This window comes from Sorghum bicolor, chromosome 10 (genome assembly GCF_000003195.3).
Source record: "Sorghum bicolor cultivar BTx623 chromosome 10, Sorghum_bicolor_NCBIv3, whole genome shotgun sequence".
Taxonomy (NCBI): domain Eukaryota; kingdom Viridiplantae; phylum Streptophyta; class Magnoliopsida; order Poales; family Poaceae; genus Sorghum; species Sorghum bicolor.
Window position 1 is genome coordinate 56,077,744 of NC_012879.2, and position 18,389 is coordinate 56,096,132.

At 43.2% G+C, this 18,389-nt stretch overlaps 4 protein-coding genes across 5 annotated transcripts; 2 read left to right on the forward strand and 2 right to left on the reverse strand.

Moving 5' to 3' along the window:
- Positions 4,340-8,699, forward strand: LOC8061575 (putative clathrin assembly protein At5g57200). 2 transcript variants are annotated; one of them, XM_021449423.1, is made up of 15 exons: positions 4,347-5,044; positions 5,242-5,311; positions 5,422-5,519; positions 5,701-5,839; positions 5,963-6,090; positions 6,159-6,251; positions 6,429-6,479; positions 6,551-6,616; positions 6,710-6,775; positions 6,881-6,961; positions 7,157-7,234; positions 7,322-7,501; positions 7,592-7,670; positions 7,839-7,957; positions 8,103-8,699. In XM_021449423.1, exons 1-15 carry the CDS (start codon positions 4,958-4,960, stop codon positions 8,508-8,510), a joined length of 1,743 nt encoding a protein of 580 aa, XP_021305098.1. In that variant the 5' UTR covers positions 4,347-4,957; the 3' UTR covers positions 8,511-8,699. The 2 variants fall into 2 exon arrangements, with proteins under 2 accessions (XP_021305097.1, XP_021305098.1); XM_021449422.1 differs by having other exon boundaries at positions 4,340-5,044; positions 7,322-7,670.
- Positions 8,859-9,998, reverse strand: LOC8061577. The gene is made up of 2 exons (XM_002438749.2): positions 9,350-9,998; positions 8,859-9,174 (listed from the first exon to the last, which is right to left on the reverse strand). Exons 1-2 carry the CDS (start codon positions 9,777-9,779, stop codon positions 9,113-9,115), a joined length of 492 nt encoding a protein of 163 aa, XP_002438794.1. The 5' UTR covers positions 9,780-9,998; the 3' UTR covers positions 8,859-9,112.
- On the forward strand, positions 10,082-11,723 carry LOC8069378 (diphthamide biosynthesis protein 3). Its single transcript, XM_021449425.1, has 2 exons — positions 10,082-10,486; positions 11,453-11,723. Exon 1 carries the CDS (start codon positions 10,215-10,217, stop codon positions 10,461-10,463), a length of 249 nt encoding a protein of 82 aa, XP_021305100.1. The 5' UTR covers positions 10,082-10,214; the 3' UTR covers positions 10,464-10,486; positions 11,453-11,723.
- LOC8061578 lies at positions 11,578-16,984 on the reverse strand. The gene is made up of 5 exons (XM_002438750.2): positions 16,602-16,984; positions 15,867-15,970; positions 15,201-15,377; positions 13,081-14,735; positions 11,578-12,802 (listed from the first exon to the last, which is right to left on the reverse strand). Exons 1-5 carry the CDS (start codon positions 16,742-16,744, stop codon positions 12,656-12,658), a joined length of 2,226 nt encoding a protein of 741 aa, XP_002438795.1. The 5' UTR covers positions 16,745-16,984; the 3' UTR covers positions 11,578-12,655.

Sequence of the window (18,389 nt, forward strand, 5' to 3'; positions counted from 1 at the left end):
ACTAAACAAGGCCTGAGTATGAATTTTTTTACTACAGTTCGAGCATACAATAATTAGGCCATAATAAAAATGTTACTATAGTTGGACTATAGAAACTACAGTTACAAATTATTCTAATTAATTATAGAAAATAATGGATCAAAATCTACAACAAAAAGTTTGTACTAAAGTATATCATATTATATGTTCATTGTGTAGGTCTACTCATGTGGAGTAAAAAAAATTGAATTTTCCATTATATATTTTTTCTATAATTTACTATAATTTTTTTAAGATTCAATCAAAATAAATAAAAAAGAAAAAAACAAAATTGCCTTGAAAACCGCTTATAACTGGGTCAGGGAGGTAAAACATATGGTTTCAACAGTTTTTTTCGATGAAAGAAGAATTATATTATATAATAGCTGAGTACAAACACGTTACATGCACTTTGGATTACAATATAGTATTCACGTTGTGTAAAGCACAACTCAAAACCTAACCTATTAGAATAGATGACCGCATAGACAAACACTCGGCAAATAGCCTGAGAACAAATGCCCAACAAACGACGGCCAACATCCCGGTAGGCGGAACTAAGGAACTTCTTTTTTCTGGTGCCGTCCTTCTTCTTCTTTTTGCCACCGAAGAGTGAGAATGACTAATATGAAAATTATTCTCTCTAGTCCTTCATTGTAGCTAGATCTAACCACAATAAAACGGAGAAGAGACCGGAGAAAATTATTCCATGGCGGCGAAATCATCTCCGCCTTAATGCCGTCGTCCGGAAACAAAATTCTTCATGTGAAAGGTCCAAATGGCTAGAGGGGGGGTGAATAGCCTAATTAAAATTTCTACAAACCTCACTAAGCAAGCGAGTTAGTAAAACAAATGGCGAAGCAAATCTAGTACTAGCTCAACTAAGCTATGCAAGCCACTTATACAAACTTAGCACAAGGCTAAACACTAAAGCACAACAACAAGAGAAGGCTAGTTACACTCCTAAACAAAAAGACTAAACTAAACAAGCTAAACAACTAGCAAGGTATACAAGTAAGAAAAGGAGTGGAGAGTGATTGTTATACCAACGTTGTAGAGTAGAGATATAACCAACCAATCACTCACAATCACAAGAGAATCCTCGGCAAGAGATGACACAATATTTTTTACCGAGGTTCACTTGCTTCCCGGCAAGCTACTCCTCGTTGTGGCGATACACCCACTTGATGGATCACGAGCTAATTGGCAATCCAAAGCCAAACCCTCAACGGGTGCCGCACATCCACTCACAAGATGGGGATCCTCCAAGCCACGAGCAATCCACTAGAGTAGCCAATTGCGATCTCCCGCGGGGAAGGCTCAAGAACCCCTCACAAATCACTTGGTGAGGCTCGAAACAATCTCCAATCACAAGCTCAACACCACCGCTGCTCCAAGCCGTCTAGGGCGTCGGGAAACACCCAAGAGTAACAAGAAATCCGCAGCAAACTCAAGAATCAAGTGCCACTAAATGCAACTCTCAAAGCAATGCACTTGAATCTCACTCAATCTCACTAGGATTAGCAATCAAGCAAGGAGATGAGTGGAGGGAGTGTTCTCTAGCTCAATGTATGCCTCAAGTATTCAAAAGTGCAAGAGTGAACCCCCCAAAGCCGGCCACCTTCTATTTATAAGCCCCTCAAAGAAACTAGCCGTTGGCTGTTTTCACTGGGCTGAAAACGGGGGCACCGGACGCTACTAAGTGATCACCGGACGCTCGACCCCCAGCGTGTCAGATTCTAACGGTCAACTGTGGACCACCGGACGCTCTGCAAGTTCACACCGGACGCGTCCGGTGCTCACCGGACTCATGCGCAGAGAGTTTGTCAAACTCGCGACCTCACCGGACGCTGGGCATCGGATGGTCCGGTGCTCACCGGACTCGTGCGCAGAGAGGGTTGCAAAAACCCCTCACACCGGGCGCTAACCACCGGACGCTACCAGAGTGCGTCCGGTGCTCAACCCTAGCAGAGTCAAGCTCTGACAGCACACCGGACGCTCGGGCCAGCGTCCGGTGCCTCCGCACTGAGCGTCCGGTGAATGTTTCCCACTGAGAAACACTTCCGCTACTTCTCCAAAATTCCCACCGGCGCAATAGAAAATATACACTTAATTTTCTCAAAAGCGCCGAATCCCAGGAACCCACACCCCTCTCAACCCTAGGAACTCCACCTCATTTGGAAAAGTGTTAACACCAACAAGTGTCCACCACCAAAGTGCATGTGTGTTAGCTTTTCACAAACATTTTTACCAAAGGAGTTAAGTTAGCACTTTACTAGATCCTAATGCATATGCTCAAGACATGGACCTAGTAGCACTTGATTCGAGAGATAACCGTGATTTCCCCTCTTGATAGTCGGCTATCTATCCTAAATCCGGTCAATCACTTCTCTACTCATCTTAGACCGGCAAAAGTAAAACCCTATGTTTATACCTTTGCCTTGTTCACTTTCTCCCTTGTATGTCATCATGATCTCCACATCATGCTTCATCTCTTCGTAATCATGTGGCCACCTTTCCATGCCACCATGCACCTTCATCACATGTATTGCTATGCCTAACTCAAATCACTTAAGCACAGGGCATTAGCAACTTGGTGTCATTAATTACCAAAACCAAACTTAGGCTTTCATCATGTCGTCATGTCGATGAAGATGCTAACACCGAAATTGTCATCCTTATCTTCAACGGAGTCGTCATAGAGAAGCTGAAGCTGATTCCACCTCTCTCCTTTACCGTTGCCGGAGAGGAGAAGGAGAAGATAAAACTCTAATACCAAAAAATTTTGACACGTAACCCTAGACTTGATCTACTAAAAAAACTTATTAGAAACAATGGATCCCTACTCCCTTCAACCTCCGGCGAGATACCGGAGGGGAAGGGAGGGGGACCAGCGGCGGTGCACGACAAGAGCTGCGGCGGCGGCGGCGGCGCTAGGGCGTGCTCGTGGTGGAGGAAGAGTTCACATCAGTGCACAGCCCACGAAAGAAGGTTTTAAAAGTTGAGAGAGATGATTTAACTATTTTTAGAGTTTAAAAAGAGAAAACAGACTTTTTTTGTAAACATTAAGGGAAGAAAAATAGACCTTTTCTTTTTTATTATTTGGGGGGCGTTGACGCGACTCTCGGACTGGGCTACAGCAGCCCAAGCCCAATACTCCATAGAAGACCCGGAGAAGATACGGTTTAACGTACGTAGAGGGCAACGAGAGGATGCGAGCGCAGCGGGGTTAACGTGGCGTGGGAAGTGGGTTAGACGATATGCTCCGGAAAAAAATAGTTTTTTTCTGTATGGTCTTTTTTTAACTTATCTTTATGGTTCTGAAACAAATTTTCATTATTTTTTTGGCCATTTATCTGTTTTCAGCAGTTAACTATGTCAAGTAGAGGATAAAAAGACCATTTTATGTCTACTAAGGGCTTGTTTACTTCCACATATAATGCATTTTCCGTACTTCGGGAGTAATTACTTCCATCTTCGATAAATCATATTACGTATGTATTCATACTTGTTTATCGGTTTGAGTATGTTCATATACTTATATTAAGATACTCTAGATCTTACCATGCGAAAAAATTTCAAAAAAAGTCATATTTTTTAATATATTACTAAAATGTCAGTACTGTAGTATATATAATAAGTATAACCACATACTCTATGTATGCATGCATACTTAACATAAATACTACTTTAGATGGTTTAGTATGATTATATACTTCGTCTACATACACTTCATCGGGCCATATACACACCCTAAATCTAGAGATATACACATGGGAGTAACTACTACCATAAGTAAAAAGGAATTATCTTATATATATATAAGTATTTTTATTCATATAGTTTTTATATTTCCGAACTCAAAAACTTAAAAGTTATTCATTTTTATATTCCCAATATTTGACGAAGATCTTTTCAAAACGACTTCCTTTATGAATAGAGAAGGAGTATAACTTAGGAGGAGTTTAGTTCTCCTTTCGTTCTCTTTTGATCCATCATTTTGCATAATAGAACTAAACATCATGCAAAATTTTTAACAAAAAGTAATTGTTCTCTATTTTAGATTTCAGCCTCTTGACTCTTGAGGCTAAAAGCCCAAAAGAGCCTCAAGAGATCATAACGAGGGCAATAAATTTGGCATTTTGGATGGAACTAAACATAGCTCTAAAAATTTTGACATTTTGCATTTCATCATTCCAAAGTAGCTAGCATTTTTGCATTCTATGGGAAAATAAACAGGCGCTTAGTAGACATGAAATGGCACAACATACTTTACCGGATTCGTTGAGACACCTGCTCGCTAACCTGCTGTTGAATGACTAACAAATTCGCCGTGAAGAGGACTTGCTCGTTTTTTTCCATAACAAGAAAGTTAGAGAGGATAGGAGGGGATGGAGGAGCATTTTAACTCCTCAATCCCCTCTAACCCTTTGGGTTTCGAATAAAACGAGAAATCATACTCATCGAATTTCGGGCATGTTTGTTTTCTGCGACAATCCATCGCGTGCGACTGCGATAAGCGAAGGGTGTCTCTCGAATGCTGTGTTCGTGATTTCCCACCACGCAGTTCATTTTTTTTTCACGTACTATCCAGTTCTGTGGGCGGCCATCCCAGCGGACACGCATTCGACGCGAGGCGTTCGGCGGTCTTTTCTCGCGACGCGATCGCGAGAAACAAACAGCCATTTAGCTGACAGAGTCCGGTGGTGCGACCCGATCGAAGCCGAAGTGACCGTGCGCGCCCAGCAGGCCGTCCCGTTCCTACCAAAACGACGCGAGCCCGCGCCTCCCGTCCTAGCTCCGAGCCCTTCGCCTCCCCGTCCGTCCGTCCGTCCGCCGCGCGCTAAACTTGGGGAGTTTGCCTAGCTGGCAGGTTTGCCGGTCGGTGATCGCGTGGCCCGTGCAGTGGGGACGCGGCGGAGGACGACGGCGGGGCGGCATGGGTTCCGGGACGTGGCGCAAGGCCTACGGCGCGCTCAAGGACTCCACCAGGGTCGGCCTCGCCAACTTCAACAGCGAGTACAAGGTGACGACGACGATGCCGATGCCGATGCCTCGCCTCCGGCTCCGATCCATTTTACCCGCCGCGCCGCCTTATCCCGTCGCATGGCGTTCGATTCGACTGTCATCTATCTTCCCTCCCGGCCGGCTGGCTCTTCGTCACATCACCATGGCCATTGTGAAGGCGTTTTAATTCTCTGATGATGATGAATTCCTTTGCAGGATCTGGACATCGCCATTGTGAAGGCGACGAACCACGTGGAGTGCCCGCCCAAGGAGCGCCACTTCAGGAGTGAGTGCTAGCTAGCTCGATCGATTCCTATATGTTTTCCAAGAGGGCATGCGCAGCAGCACCAGCAGGTGTTCATGGTTGCATGGCCGGTTTTCCTCTGCTTCGTGCAGGGATACTCTACGCGACCTCGGGGCATCGCCCGCGAGCCGACGTCGCCTACTCGATATGCGCGCTGGCGAGGAGGTTGTCCAAGACCAAGAACTGGATAGTGGGTCTTGCTTCTTCTTGCTCCATTGTTTGTTCATGAATTCAGGATGATGATCCTTTGATTCACTCAGTCACTTTACATTATTTCCTTTTGGCTCCCTTTGATCCCGCTACCTTTCTGAGAACTGCTCGTTTGTTACATTTGTGATGTGAAGGGCAGCCAACCCATTTCTTGATTACAGGTCGCACTGAAAACGTTGATAGTGATACACAGACTGCTCAGAGAAGGTGATGGCACATTCAAGGAGGATTTCCTCACCTATTCATTCAGAGGGAACATTCTGCAGATCCCACTGTTCAAGGATGACTCCAGCCCACTAGGTCGTTTTGTGTTCAATCTGCATTTTTTCCATGGGTGCAAAAATGTGCCTTCCCTGTGTTTGTTCTACTTCAGCTTCAACGACTGAACAAACAGGTTCTCTGCTCGCTCGCTTTTGCATGCAGCTTGGGACTGCTCCGCTTGGGTTCGCACGTACGCGCTCTACCTGGACGAACGGGTCGAGTGCTTCAGGGTTCTCAAGTACGACGTCGAATTAGATCGTCTGCTCAAGTTACCCCAGGCTTCTGGCAAGGTAGGCATCATTGTGAATTGTTTGCTCCATGTGAATGCTATTCTGTTCTGAATCTTGGCAAATTCCAGGCACACAGCAGGACAAGAACCCTGCCGCTCGGGGAACTTTTGGATCAGTTGCCAGCATTGCAGAAACTGCTTCTCAGGCTTATTTCCTGCCAGGTTTATTGTTTTAGAAAATGGAATTGTGTTAATCCCAGCTCATGGAATAAGAAAACACTGCTGAGCTTGAAAAATAAGAAATTGTGTTAAGACTTAAGAGGCCACTGTATACATACAACTCTCTGATATAGACTGAAACCGATGCACACCATTTCATTTTCCATTGTCATTTTGCAGCCTGAAGGTGCGGCCTGCACAAATTACCTTGTACAATATGCGTTAGCTCTTGTAAGTCTGAAACTTGTTCTAGCAAAGATTCCTTATATCCTTAAGTCTTACAGAGGTCTTATGGGCCATAGGTTTTGAAGGAAAGTTTCAAAATATACTGTTCAATCAATGATGGCATCATCAATCTTGTTGATATGGTAAGTTCCAGTTCGTACTGAGATGCTTTTTTACATATATGTCCATAATCTGAACACTGGGAAAATTCTTTATATTTCTCTCATGTGACGCAGTATTTTGAGATGCCAAAATATGATGCAATCAAGGCCCTTGAAATTTATAAACGAGCTGGTCAGCAGGTATAGAAACTAAGCAATTATACCATAAACTGGGTTGTAGAGTATATATTTGGAATGAACTATCTGGTTCTTGGAATCTCATTTTGTGTACCATCAATTTGACAGGCAGAAAAACTTTCTAATTTCTATGACCACTGCAAACATCTTGAGCTGGCCAGGACTTTCCAGTTTCCCACTCTGAGGCAGGCATGTTCCGACATTCATTACTGATTTTAACAGATAAATCTTCAGGAATACATCACTGACTATACCACAGTTACAAATGTAAAAATGCCAGTCGTTTCAATGCCATTTGGAATGACTTAAATTTTGTCCTCTGCACACTGTATTGTACTATTAGTCACTCGCTGTATTGATCGGCTACTAATTACCACTATACAGCCGCCGCCTTCATTTCTTGTGACAATGGAAGAGTATATCAGAGAAGCACCCCGTGCCGATACTGAGAGTAAGAGTTCGGTGAGTGTGTCCAGTGTCAGTGGAGCTGCAAAAGGTCAAAGCACATAGGAGAATATCTATGATAATTATTGCTGTTTGCTAAACCAGGAAAACCATGAAGAGAATCAACCTAGTGATAATGAAGAAGCAGCTCCACAGGAAGCCGAGAAACCAGTGGAAGATGAAAAACAAGAATCTGCAGAGCCTGAAACAGAGCCACAACCTGCTGCTGGGCCTCCGGAAGAACCAGTGGAACCTCAGCCACGGGCGACTACTGGGGATCTATTAGTATTTCCTCTATGTTTCAAGGAGAATCTACACTACAGCTCAATACCTGCTTCTTCAAAGCCTCATGTTTTACTAATATATGAATTGCAGAACTTGGATGAAGAAGTAAACCCCATGATTGCAGACCTTGAAGAAAGCAATGCACTGGCTCTTGCTATTGTGGCACCAGGTTCAGTGTTTATAAATATCAATGCACTGCTCAATAGCAAATCCTGTGAAGCATATTGCACCAGCAACAATTTTGAATTGGTGCTATTTTGTGCAGAGAATGATTTTACTTGAGGAAGATCATACGTGTTCTCATGCACTATGTAGTAACTTTGTCTCTTAAATGTAGGTAATGAAAACAAGATGTCAAATTCTCGAGACTTGTTTGCCCTTGACAAGGCTGGATGGGAATTGGCTCTGGTTACTGCACCAAGTAACCACACAAATCAACAAGTGGACAATCAATTGGTATGTAGATCTTTAGTATCTCTAGAGAAAATATGATCATATGAATTCACATAATTATTAGCTGTAAATGATGCTGTCATAAGTTATAATAGAATTTAAGTAAAAGCAATCAGAGCTAAATTACTTACTTGCATTTGTTCAACAGGCTGGGGGATTTGACAAGCTATTGCTAGACAGTCTTTACGAAGACGAGGCAAGGAGACAGCAAATAGCCAGTGTGACCTACACTGGAAGTCTTGCAGCAAACCCGTTTGCCACCAGTGATCCATTTGCCACGTCAAACAGCTTTGCGCCACCGTCAAATGTGCAGTTAGCTATGATGGCAGAGCAGCAGCAATATTACCAGGCACAGCAGCAGCAGTACTATCAGGTACCGCAGCAGCAGCAGCAGCAGCAGCAGATGACGATGTTGCCGCCCCAAACATATCAGCAGCAGTCTCAGTATTCTGCCCCTTCTTCTCAATCTGGATTATCCAATCCTTTTGGTGATCCATTCAGTAGCCTTGTCACGATGGCTAATCCACCGAAGCAAAGCAATTCAAATTTAGTCTGAATTGCATATTTTGTTTCTACCGCTCCCGCTAATTTTTATCATACACAACTTTGACAATTCTGAGGAGCAACTTGTATAGTTCAAAAACTTTGAATACTGTATCTTGATGGTACATTGTACTACAGTAGTGCTCACATTTGGAAAGTACTCCCTCCGTTCCGATTTATAGGCCGTTTTGGCATTTTTAGATACATATTTTTTTTTATATATCTAGAAATTTTGCATATCTAGGTGCATAGCAAAAGCTATGTACCTAGAAAAGCCAAAACAACCTATAATTTGGGACAAAGAGGTAATATGATCACTGAACTGTTAAAATAATACACAGTTTTGACTTGTACACCAATATCAGCTAATATGGGAGCATGTTTACCATCATACATTCCAGAAGTCAGGTAGCACAGAAAAGACGGTGAAATCATAACTTTTTTTTATAGACTAGTCTTACATAAAATTAGAAGATCACATGAATTCCGTACAATTTTATTTTACATGGTAGCTCACGAATTCATCAGTTCAACCTTTTTCTTTTGTACAACAGCACTAAATAACATGAAAGTGACACCTTTTCCAGACCCCCTTCATCCAGTAGCTCCTTCCATTCATTCCTCTCGAGCTTGATTGACATCCATATTTGGGCTCTCCACTTCATCTGGAAAGCGGCCTGCATATTTGTAGATAAGACAGAACTCTCAATAAGCAGGTGCTATAGAACAGAGCAGAACGATGAAATGTCTCGAAATTGTTCTGATTTCTAGCAGTTGTTATGCAGCCGTTTCAGTTCAGAATTGAGCATATCCGAATAGCGAAATGGAGATGCCAAATAGTCAAATTTTTACCTTGGATGAAGTAGGTCGAGCATGGGTACCCGCGGGAGTCGCCGACGACGGCGCGGGCCTCGTCGGTGGAGAGCCCCCGCCTCGGCGCTGCCGAGGAGCCGGTGAGCCCGCCACCGTGGCCGAGAAGCGCGAGAATCCCCTGGGCCATGCCAGCGGGCCGGGGCGGCACGAAGTAGGATGTCCCGGGCCGGAAGGGCGCCCAGTCGGGCTCAGCCGCCCGCGCCATGGCGCTGTCGATCGCCTCCTCCAACCGCCGGGACAGCGCGGAGGCGTCCGCCGCAGGCGCAGAAGGCCCCGCGGCGTCCTCTTCGAGAACCTCCGCCGCAGGCCGGCGAGTGTGGTTGTGCCGGCGGCTCAGAACCACGCCGGGCTGGGCCCCGAGGCGGCGCGCCAGGACCGCTGCTGCCCGGGAGGAGAGCACGCGCGCCATGGATTCCGGAGTCGGAGCGGGCAGCCTGGGAGACGGAGCAGCGGCAGGTTGTGTCCGACGGCGAGCTGGTGCGGCGTCTCGCGAAGCTTGGGGTTCTTCTTGGGAAGAGAAGTGGGGAGCGTCGGGTAAATATAGCAGATACTCAAGGGCTTTTCCGTAAAAGGGTCGGTGGTCGGTTCTGAATCGGGTGCGTCCGTGCGTGTCGTTTTGGACGGAAACCGGCAAACCGCAGGCTGTCTCCGCCGGTTTCTCTCAGGGGTATTTCCGTAATAATCAAATGTTTACAAGGGGGGTAATCAGAACATTAGCAGCCGCCCACAACCGCCTTAACCCTCACGCAACTGCCTCCTTAGCGGCGGCGCGAAACACCGACGACGCGGCTTCTCTCTGATTTGCGAGCGCGGTCGGAGGAGCTAGGGTTTTCGGCGCGGCGAGATGTCGGCGTACGACGAGGTGGAGATCGAGGACATGGAGTGGAACGCGGAGCTGAAGGCGTACACGTACCCGTGCCCCTGCGGCGACCTGTTCCAGATCACGCTCGACGACCTCCGCCTCGGGGAGGAGATTGCGCGCTGCCCCTCGTGCTCCCTCTTCCTCACCGTCGTATACAACGCCGAGGACTTCGCCGACGCCAAGGAGCCGACGACCCAGAAGCCGTCCCCGAGCCCAGTCGCCGTCGCCTGATGTGGCCCGTGCACGGCGAGATGGTGAGGCCCCTGTTTCCTGGGAGTTTCTGTACTCGCTCTGAAATTTCGCCTTTGTTATATGTCTCGTTTGGACCAATCTGTAGCTATGAAGTTTTGGGTGCAGTAAGATTGGGGATTGAAATTCAGCTAGGAAATTTGTTTCAAGCCTAGCGCTGTGGTTGGATTATTGCCCTTTCTATGTGGAATTGACAACTAGTGATTGCTGCTGGAATGAATTGGGAGTATTGATTCTATTGGTGGTGTGCAAAACACACAAGTTTGATTTTTTTTAATCTTTTTTAGTTTGTGGGGCAACCAACTTTGCCCAAAAAAAGAGAGAAAATTTGGTTAATTGGTCTAGGATTGGTGGGCAGGTGCATAGAATCTGACTGAATTGGCATGTGTATCAGATTTATGAGGAGTTGAGGACAATAAGATGGATGTTGGCAAACTTAAAGAATTCCATCAGTTGAGTGGCTGATTTGAGCTTCGTGATGTGGTTTTGCTTGCGTGACTTATGAAGTTTGCTAGTTCATTTTCCTGTTGGGTTATGCATTGATGCAACAGCCTTTGCTCTGTTTACTGGTTATGCTGTTGAGGCAAATATGTTGGAATCAAAAATGATGTATGCAAGTCCACAACATTCGGTTTGTGTTTGTCCATGATTGGGGTTAAGCCCACAACGTTTCTACCTTGTATACAACATAAGTAGTTCAAGTTCAAGTAATCAAGTGTAATTTTTGTGTGGTAGGGACATGGAGATCGTTTAGTTAACCTGTTTTAAACTTTAGGCATCCGAAATCTCCAAGGCATAAGTAAAATCTGTATAGCTAGATTCATGTTGTGCCCAGTACTATGTTCTCAAGCAGTTTGGTTCACACCAGACTCTACAGTGTAATCAACTTTTGTTGCATGTCATCATGTTGTATAAGGGTCTCTGATGTTACACACTCGAACCGTGTTGACATTATTTTACATTGCTTGCAGGATGCATGGAATGGATCTCAGAGCAGGAAAAGGAATGAGTTCAACACACCACTACGGGAGCATTTGTACTATACTACTTAGATGAGTGAACCCGCTGCATATTTTCAAAGCTCAGGTTGTTAAACTTTTTTTTTTGTGGGTGACATTGTTGTAAGGTGACATGGACAACTCATGCTATGAAAAATTTTGTTCGTCACTATTTATCGTTGATCGTGGCCTTACCAAGTTTGAAACACGATCAATCTTCGGTGATATATTCATTTATGTTCCACCTTGTGAGTTCTTGTTGAAGCTAAGCTATTGGGTCGTGCAGACATTCTCTGCATGAATCAAACTTAATTCCTTTTATACTTTACAGAACTTGATATACCATACTGTAGTTTCCCATCCAATGTATTTTGTCCGTTATATTTACCTTCCACATGCACCTTTCTGTTCCGTTTGTGATCTAGATTCATGACCTATACTTATACAAGTTAGAATAATACACATCTAGCTAAATTACGAAGTCCGATTTTAAGATGACTGCAACAGTTCCGTTGCCATGTTTGCTAGTATAGTAAAAAAATGTATCTAAAAAGCCAAAATGAATCAAGTGTAATTTTTTTTTATGCCTCAACCTTGTATGGTTGATATCATCACCTGGCGCAGCTTCGACACCGATAAACAGAAACGCTAACTGTAACACAACTCAACCAACTTGAAGCATATGATCGGACCAATATTGAATCCAGCTCTTTCAGCGCATATCAACTAATGACATGTTTTGAAAGTGAATCTCTAAACAGCTGATAAACTTTCGGATGATATAGAATTGAGCTCAAGCCTTAATGCACTTTCATAAGATGAGGTAGGTGGCCACTGTATTCACATCTCACACGGACAATAATCAGCCGTCTTTAATTGCCACCGTTCTCAAAATAAGAAATGGCAAAAAGGGTTAATAACGCAGAAACCTTGCAGATTTATTGTTGGGTCACAAGCCAAAAAAATGTATGCCACCTTCACTTCACAACCAGCAGGCAGCTGTTTCAGATGTACAGTTCAATTTATCAGCTTACAGGGGGCATGTACAAATTACTATTTACCGATCAATCAGATGGCTATATACTGTTAGCATGTTACATCAAAACCATTGTCCAATGGAGATTCGTATAAAAAACTTCAACACCGTATGTATGGAAGAAATTATAGCTGTACTGGTTAGATTTGACGTAAAAGGTCACTGATCTTCCTGAGTTCTTTTAGAGCTGCTACTGCCTTAGCTTGCTCTGTGCTTCTAGGAATTGCTTTCTCAAGTTTCTCCACTGAAGTCGAGAGTGAATTTGGTTGAAACAGCATCTCGATATCCTGTGATATAAACTAGCAAATTAGCCAAGGGCAAATAAAAAAAAGGTATCTCTCAAGGTGTATATATCCGACAATGGGGGCATTATCTGCTTGTTCTTTCCTATCTTCTTACTTGGACAAGAAACTGTCTAGTGTCTGATTATCAGAATAGTATGAGTCCTAAAGGTATTGACAACATAAAATATGAACTTTACAGAAAAAGATCAATCAGGTAAATATATATGTGTGAAGTCTATTTGGCAACAAGTTTATTTTTAGTTTTTATCAAGTAAGGTTACCTGTATGTTCTCAACCATAGATTCACCAAGAGATCTTAATGTTCTGCTCAACTCTTTATCAGCCACATTTGTTATTGAACATATTGCCAATGTTTCTTTTTGGCCACCTTTATCACTAGTGGAATTTTGGTCATCTTTTATTTTCAGCTTCCCATCAGCAGAACACAGTCTACACTCTTGAACTGGATAAGTATCCACTATTCCAGATGTTCGATCTGTTGTTGCTGCTTCATCAGTTCTACCATCGTGCACAAAGAGTGGATCAGGTTCATTAACCACTCTGTCATCACAGGGACCACATGTTTCTTCCAGATGATGGGTATCATGATCGTATTCAGTTCCACATGACAAAGTGGTACTGCTGCTCCTCGATAAATACCCACTAGCTGCTCCAAGAGGATCTCTAATTTCACCTGAAGTTGAGCAGTAACCATCATGCTGGCCTGTCTCACATGCATTCTTTGAATTACTCCCAATAGCCTCTGCAGTACCTTTACCAACATGATGCTTTTGTTTTTCTATAAGCATGTGTGGCACACTATTTATCAGCTCTGCAGGAACTACATCAGCATTGTGAAGTTCATCAGTAGTGGACTGCGTAGTTGAAGTCATATCTTTGTTTTCAAAATTAGCAGCCTTGCTTCTGGAAACATTCGACTCAGTGTTAGACAAGCTTCTTCTCAAGAAGCCCCTTCCCTTCATCTTGAAGACACCACCACCCTTTTGGTCCATTGATGGCTGGAGAATCTTCCATGTCTCTTCCCAATAGTTGGGTGTAGTCAAGAGGGAATTTCCTCTCATTGGAGATGAAGGAAGATTTGCTTCAAGGGCAAAAGATTGCAGTAACTTGGCTTTCTCAATTAAGTTATTTAAGTCAATATCTTCTGGAAAATTTAACAACCTCACTAGGCAAGAAGTCGCATGTTCACTACCTAACAAGGAGGATCTGAGATGAAGCATCATTGATACTGCCATCGATAAAATCAGCGCACCACGGGGAGAACATAACACTTTAAACTGATAATCAGCCCTACTCATGATTTCAGTACAATAAGAATGGTTAGGAGAAGATAAGATCTCATCCCAAATAAACAGAAGACTGTCAAGTGAAAACTCACGACCAAATAGGACGCGGAGCCATCGTAATGCAAAGTACTGAGGTTCAACTCCTAACTCCACAAGGTGACTATGAAGAGAGGAATCAACACTAGCAAGCAAGTGATATATTGCAGATGATGCCTCTCTTACAGGTGTTAAACCCGTGCTTGATTCTGGGGCAGGACTCAGAGAATAGAAGTCAGTGATAGCAACCACTCCTTGCGCACCGTTCATCAAATTCTCAAACATAGAGTAAGCATCATGCTCCATAAACTTTTCTGATAAAATAATACCCAACTCACCCTCTGCTCCATATGCATCATTGATCAAGAAAAGATCTCTAGTATCAGGATCAAGGTCAGACAAACTTCTAAATTTAGCTGTTCTACCCTCAACATTGTTTTTTCTGTCACTTCTGTTCAGCTTTGAACGATCTGGAAAAGTTTGGCCATCAAAATCATCACCCAAAAGCTCTTCATGAAGGTCCCTGACTTGTCTGAAGTGCTGCACATCAGCGTGAAGTACATAGAGAAGAGGAGCTAAGAGTTCATGCATTCCTGTAGGATGAAAATGATTTATGTTGACAAATGCATACGATGAGGACAGATGAATGGTTATCTCATCAGAAAAACAAAAGTCGCACACCTACCGATTTGGACCCTTGTTAAGTTGTTCAAAAAGGTTTTGGCATGTTGTTAGAAAAATATGCACCCATGTTTTTTTTACCTTTGGCAGAAATATTGTTTACTCACCTAAAATAGGCCAAACAAATTTTGCTTCAATATGCAATATAGAAGTACTCAACTAAAGTTAGGTTAATAATTGCAGAAAGAACTAGGTAGCTATTTTAGAAGTGAAGTTTTGGTTTCACATAGTGAAAAACATTGAATAGGCATAAGATTAGGATCCAACTCATGTGTACTTAAACATATCATGTTGCGGCTATACGACTTTAATTGGTATCAACCATTTTTTCAGGAGATAAATAGCTTGCAGTGACTGAAAAGATATCAATGCTTTACCTTGTCTGTAACCAAACTCTGGGTATCTGAGGCTCCATACTAACAATACACGTCCAAGCATAGACTGACATGTGCTTGTTTGGAAGAAGTCCCCCAATTCAGGGTATAGGCGGGACAGATCTTGGTTAAGCATTTTCTCAAGCTCTGCATTCCTGAAATATTGGCCCCAAGTGCTCCCTGCATTGACAATGACAGATTTTTTTCCCCCAAAAAAAGCTGATGTCATTAATGGTGACTTTGTGGAAAATGTCATTTTCTTACATTGCTATAGGACTGAGAAATGATTCAAGATAATATATGACTGGTGAGAAAATAATAGCATATCTTGCCCTCCCTTTGTGTACTCTCTTCTCTGTTTTAATGAATGATGCGCAAGTCTCTTGTGTGTTTGAGAAAAAAAAAAGGAAACTGGTCTGCAGGTTGCAACTAGTGACTAGTGAGAGATAACAGTGCAACAAAAATGGTTTCTCTCTGCATTCTTTCCCCTTTCTTTTAAGTAACAGAAGACTTTATTTAACATCTGACTGCATTCTCGGACACATGGACTGCAACTCATATGTTAATCTAGCACAAAACATCCCCTATACAAGCATAACCTTAGTTTTTTAACAAATCATGGGTAACACGACAACTCAGAGAGCACACACTTTAAAAGCTAGTGCCTACCTGGGCTCTGCGATAGTGGATTCTCCACAATCAAGTCAGGGGCACCTTCTTCATCCTTGGAAAGATGGGGATCTATTAGCAGCCTTCGCCGCAGATTAGCATATCTGCAGCAATCAACAATTAAAATTCTAGAGTCAAAGCCCTGAGACCCAACAAAATTTGCATATTTTGCCACATACTAACAAGTAGTAGTAACAAAGATCATCCATTTAACAATACTTTGCATTTTGATTACTTGATCAGCTTGTCCAAGGACAACAAAGCATGTTAGTTCCACTAGTAGGAATTCGCCCTAATTACAATCCAATGTTCTCAATTTTCAATCCCTTCTAGTTTGTTTCCATGGAGTCAAACCAAACAATAAAGAACTTTAGAACAATCAAGGAAAATTTCGGCATTTCAAGAAGCCAGAACTTTTGTTTTGTTTTGTGTGTGTGTGTGTGTGTGTGTGTGTGTGTGTGTGTGTGTGTGTGTGTGTGTGTGTGTGTGTTTTAATGAGGAACTGTGGCAGGCGCGAGGCTCACATGAACATTATATTAGCATATGCAAGGATCTTTGGCATACAAGATTTGAGAGAAAGGCAATGAACTAATCAACAATCTATCTTGGTATGGAAGCCTAAGATAACTTGATCTACGGCCCGAAATGAGCTCAATCTTGGTATCAAATCATTGCAAGAAATGTAAGAAGCTTCTGCAGGGTGAAACGCAACATGATTCCCCGAGACGATCAGACCTCCGGCGGGAGTCGGCGGCGGCGCGGCGGAGATCGTCGGTGGAGACGGCGGCGGAGCCGGGGATGACGCCGAGATCGGCGCGCCACCGGGCACCGCGGAAGGCCGAGAAGCTCGGCCTCGCCGAAGAGCCCGGCATTGTCATCTCGGCTCCAGCCTCCGCTGCGGGAGCACGAACCAGACACGCCCACCGAAGGAGTGAGTTGCAGGCTGGCGATGCGGAGCCGACTGGACGGGTCGATGTCGGTTTGCGATCGTGACGAGGAGGGATTGGGATCGAGGACGATGAGGAGGGCGGTCGCAGCGTGGTTTCTTGGCGTGGGAAAGGGGGAGGACGGAAGGGTGGGGTTGGGGTGTGGGGGAAAGCGAGGGAGGATGTGTCGCCGGTGGCTTGTATCGCAACTGTCGCTGGAATACAGCAAGCGCCCTGTTTGATCCTCGGCTCCATCAAAATTGTTTATTTTCTGTTGTAATAAAAAAGCATCATTTATTTTCTGGGCAGTCATTTTACCAATTAATGAAGCTTAGGTTCAAAATTTTCGCACAAACTTGATACCAATGCCTACATAATGCAAATTCGGTGCTAAATGCCAAATGATTGAAATGTGGACATGTGATGAACTAAGAGCAACTCCAACACTACCCTATATACACTTGGCAAATCCTAATTTTTGGCAAAACATGGAAAAAGCTCCTCCAACACTACCCTATATGCACTTGGCAAAATAGATGCTTGGCAAAAAGAGAGCCAACTGGCTCAAATTTAGGAGCGTTGGGAGCGCTTGGCATCCTGCCTACGCGGTGGGACCCACACATTCAGCATGCACGCATGCCTTAAATAGATTGCAACTTTTGCATAAAAGTCTCTCTGATTTTTTCAGGAATCACAAGATAGTCCAAATTTGCCAAAAAAAATAGCTAACTGTTGGAGAAGCCTCTTTTTTTCACTTGGCATTTGAGCTTTACACTTGGCAAAATCCAAGATTTGCCAAGTGAAGTTTAGGGTAGTGTTGGAGTTGCTCTTACTTGTTTAGATGTGAAAAGTTTTTGGATTTCGCTACTGTAGCATTTTTGTTTGTTTGTGGTAAATATTGTCCAATTATGGACTAACTAGGATCAAAAGATTTGTCTCGTGATTTGCATTTAAACCGTGTAATTAGTTTTTTATTTTCTTCTATATTTAATGCTTCATGCATGTGTTGAAAGATTCGATGTGACAGAGAATCTTGAAAACTTTTTGGTTTTGGGATGAACTAAACAAGGCCTCACTGAAGTGATTGTAGTGATTGTTCGGTTCCTTCCACGTAAACGTAAATATAAAATGAAATTAGTTCAAATCTATCTCCCATTGGTAACGTCCATAGCTTTTATTTCATTTATGTTTGTGTTACCGCATATAAGACCAAATAGTTAAGTCTGTGTCTCTCGCTTAGTATGGGAGATTTGTTTTAACTAAATTGTTTGCCCACTAGAAACTAGAAAGTGGCATCTCCATTGATAGATAGATGTATGTAGTAACTTCATTATTTTTATAATATATTAACTTAGTCTTTTATAGGCATTCACAAAATCACAAAGCGTGTGTGATGCATAAAATTTACAGAAATGTGTTGGCAAGACTTTCTTCATATGACTCTATTTCTCTTTATCAACTAGTGCATGGACAACAATCAATAATTTTCTATCCATAATATTCTTGTCTGGTTTCAAATTGAGAGGGTGCTCTCCACGCTTCCCACGCAGTCTATCCATAAATATTTGACTTTTGTTGTGTGCCGATATCACTATTC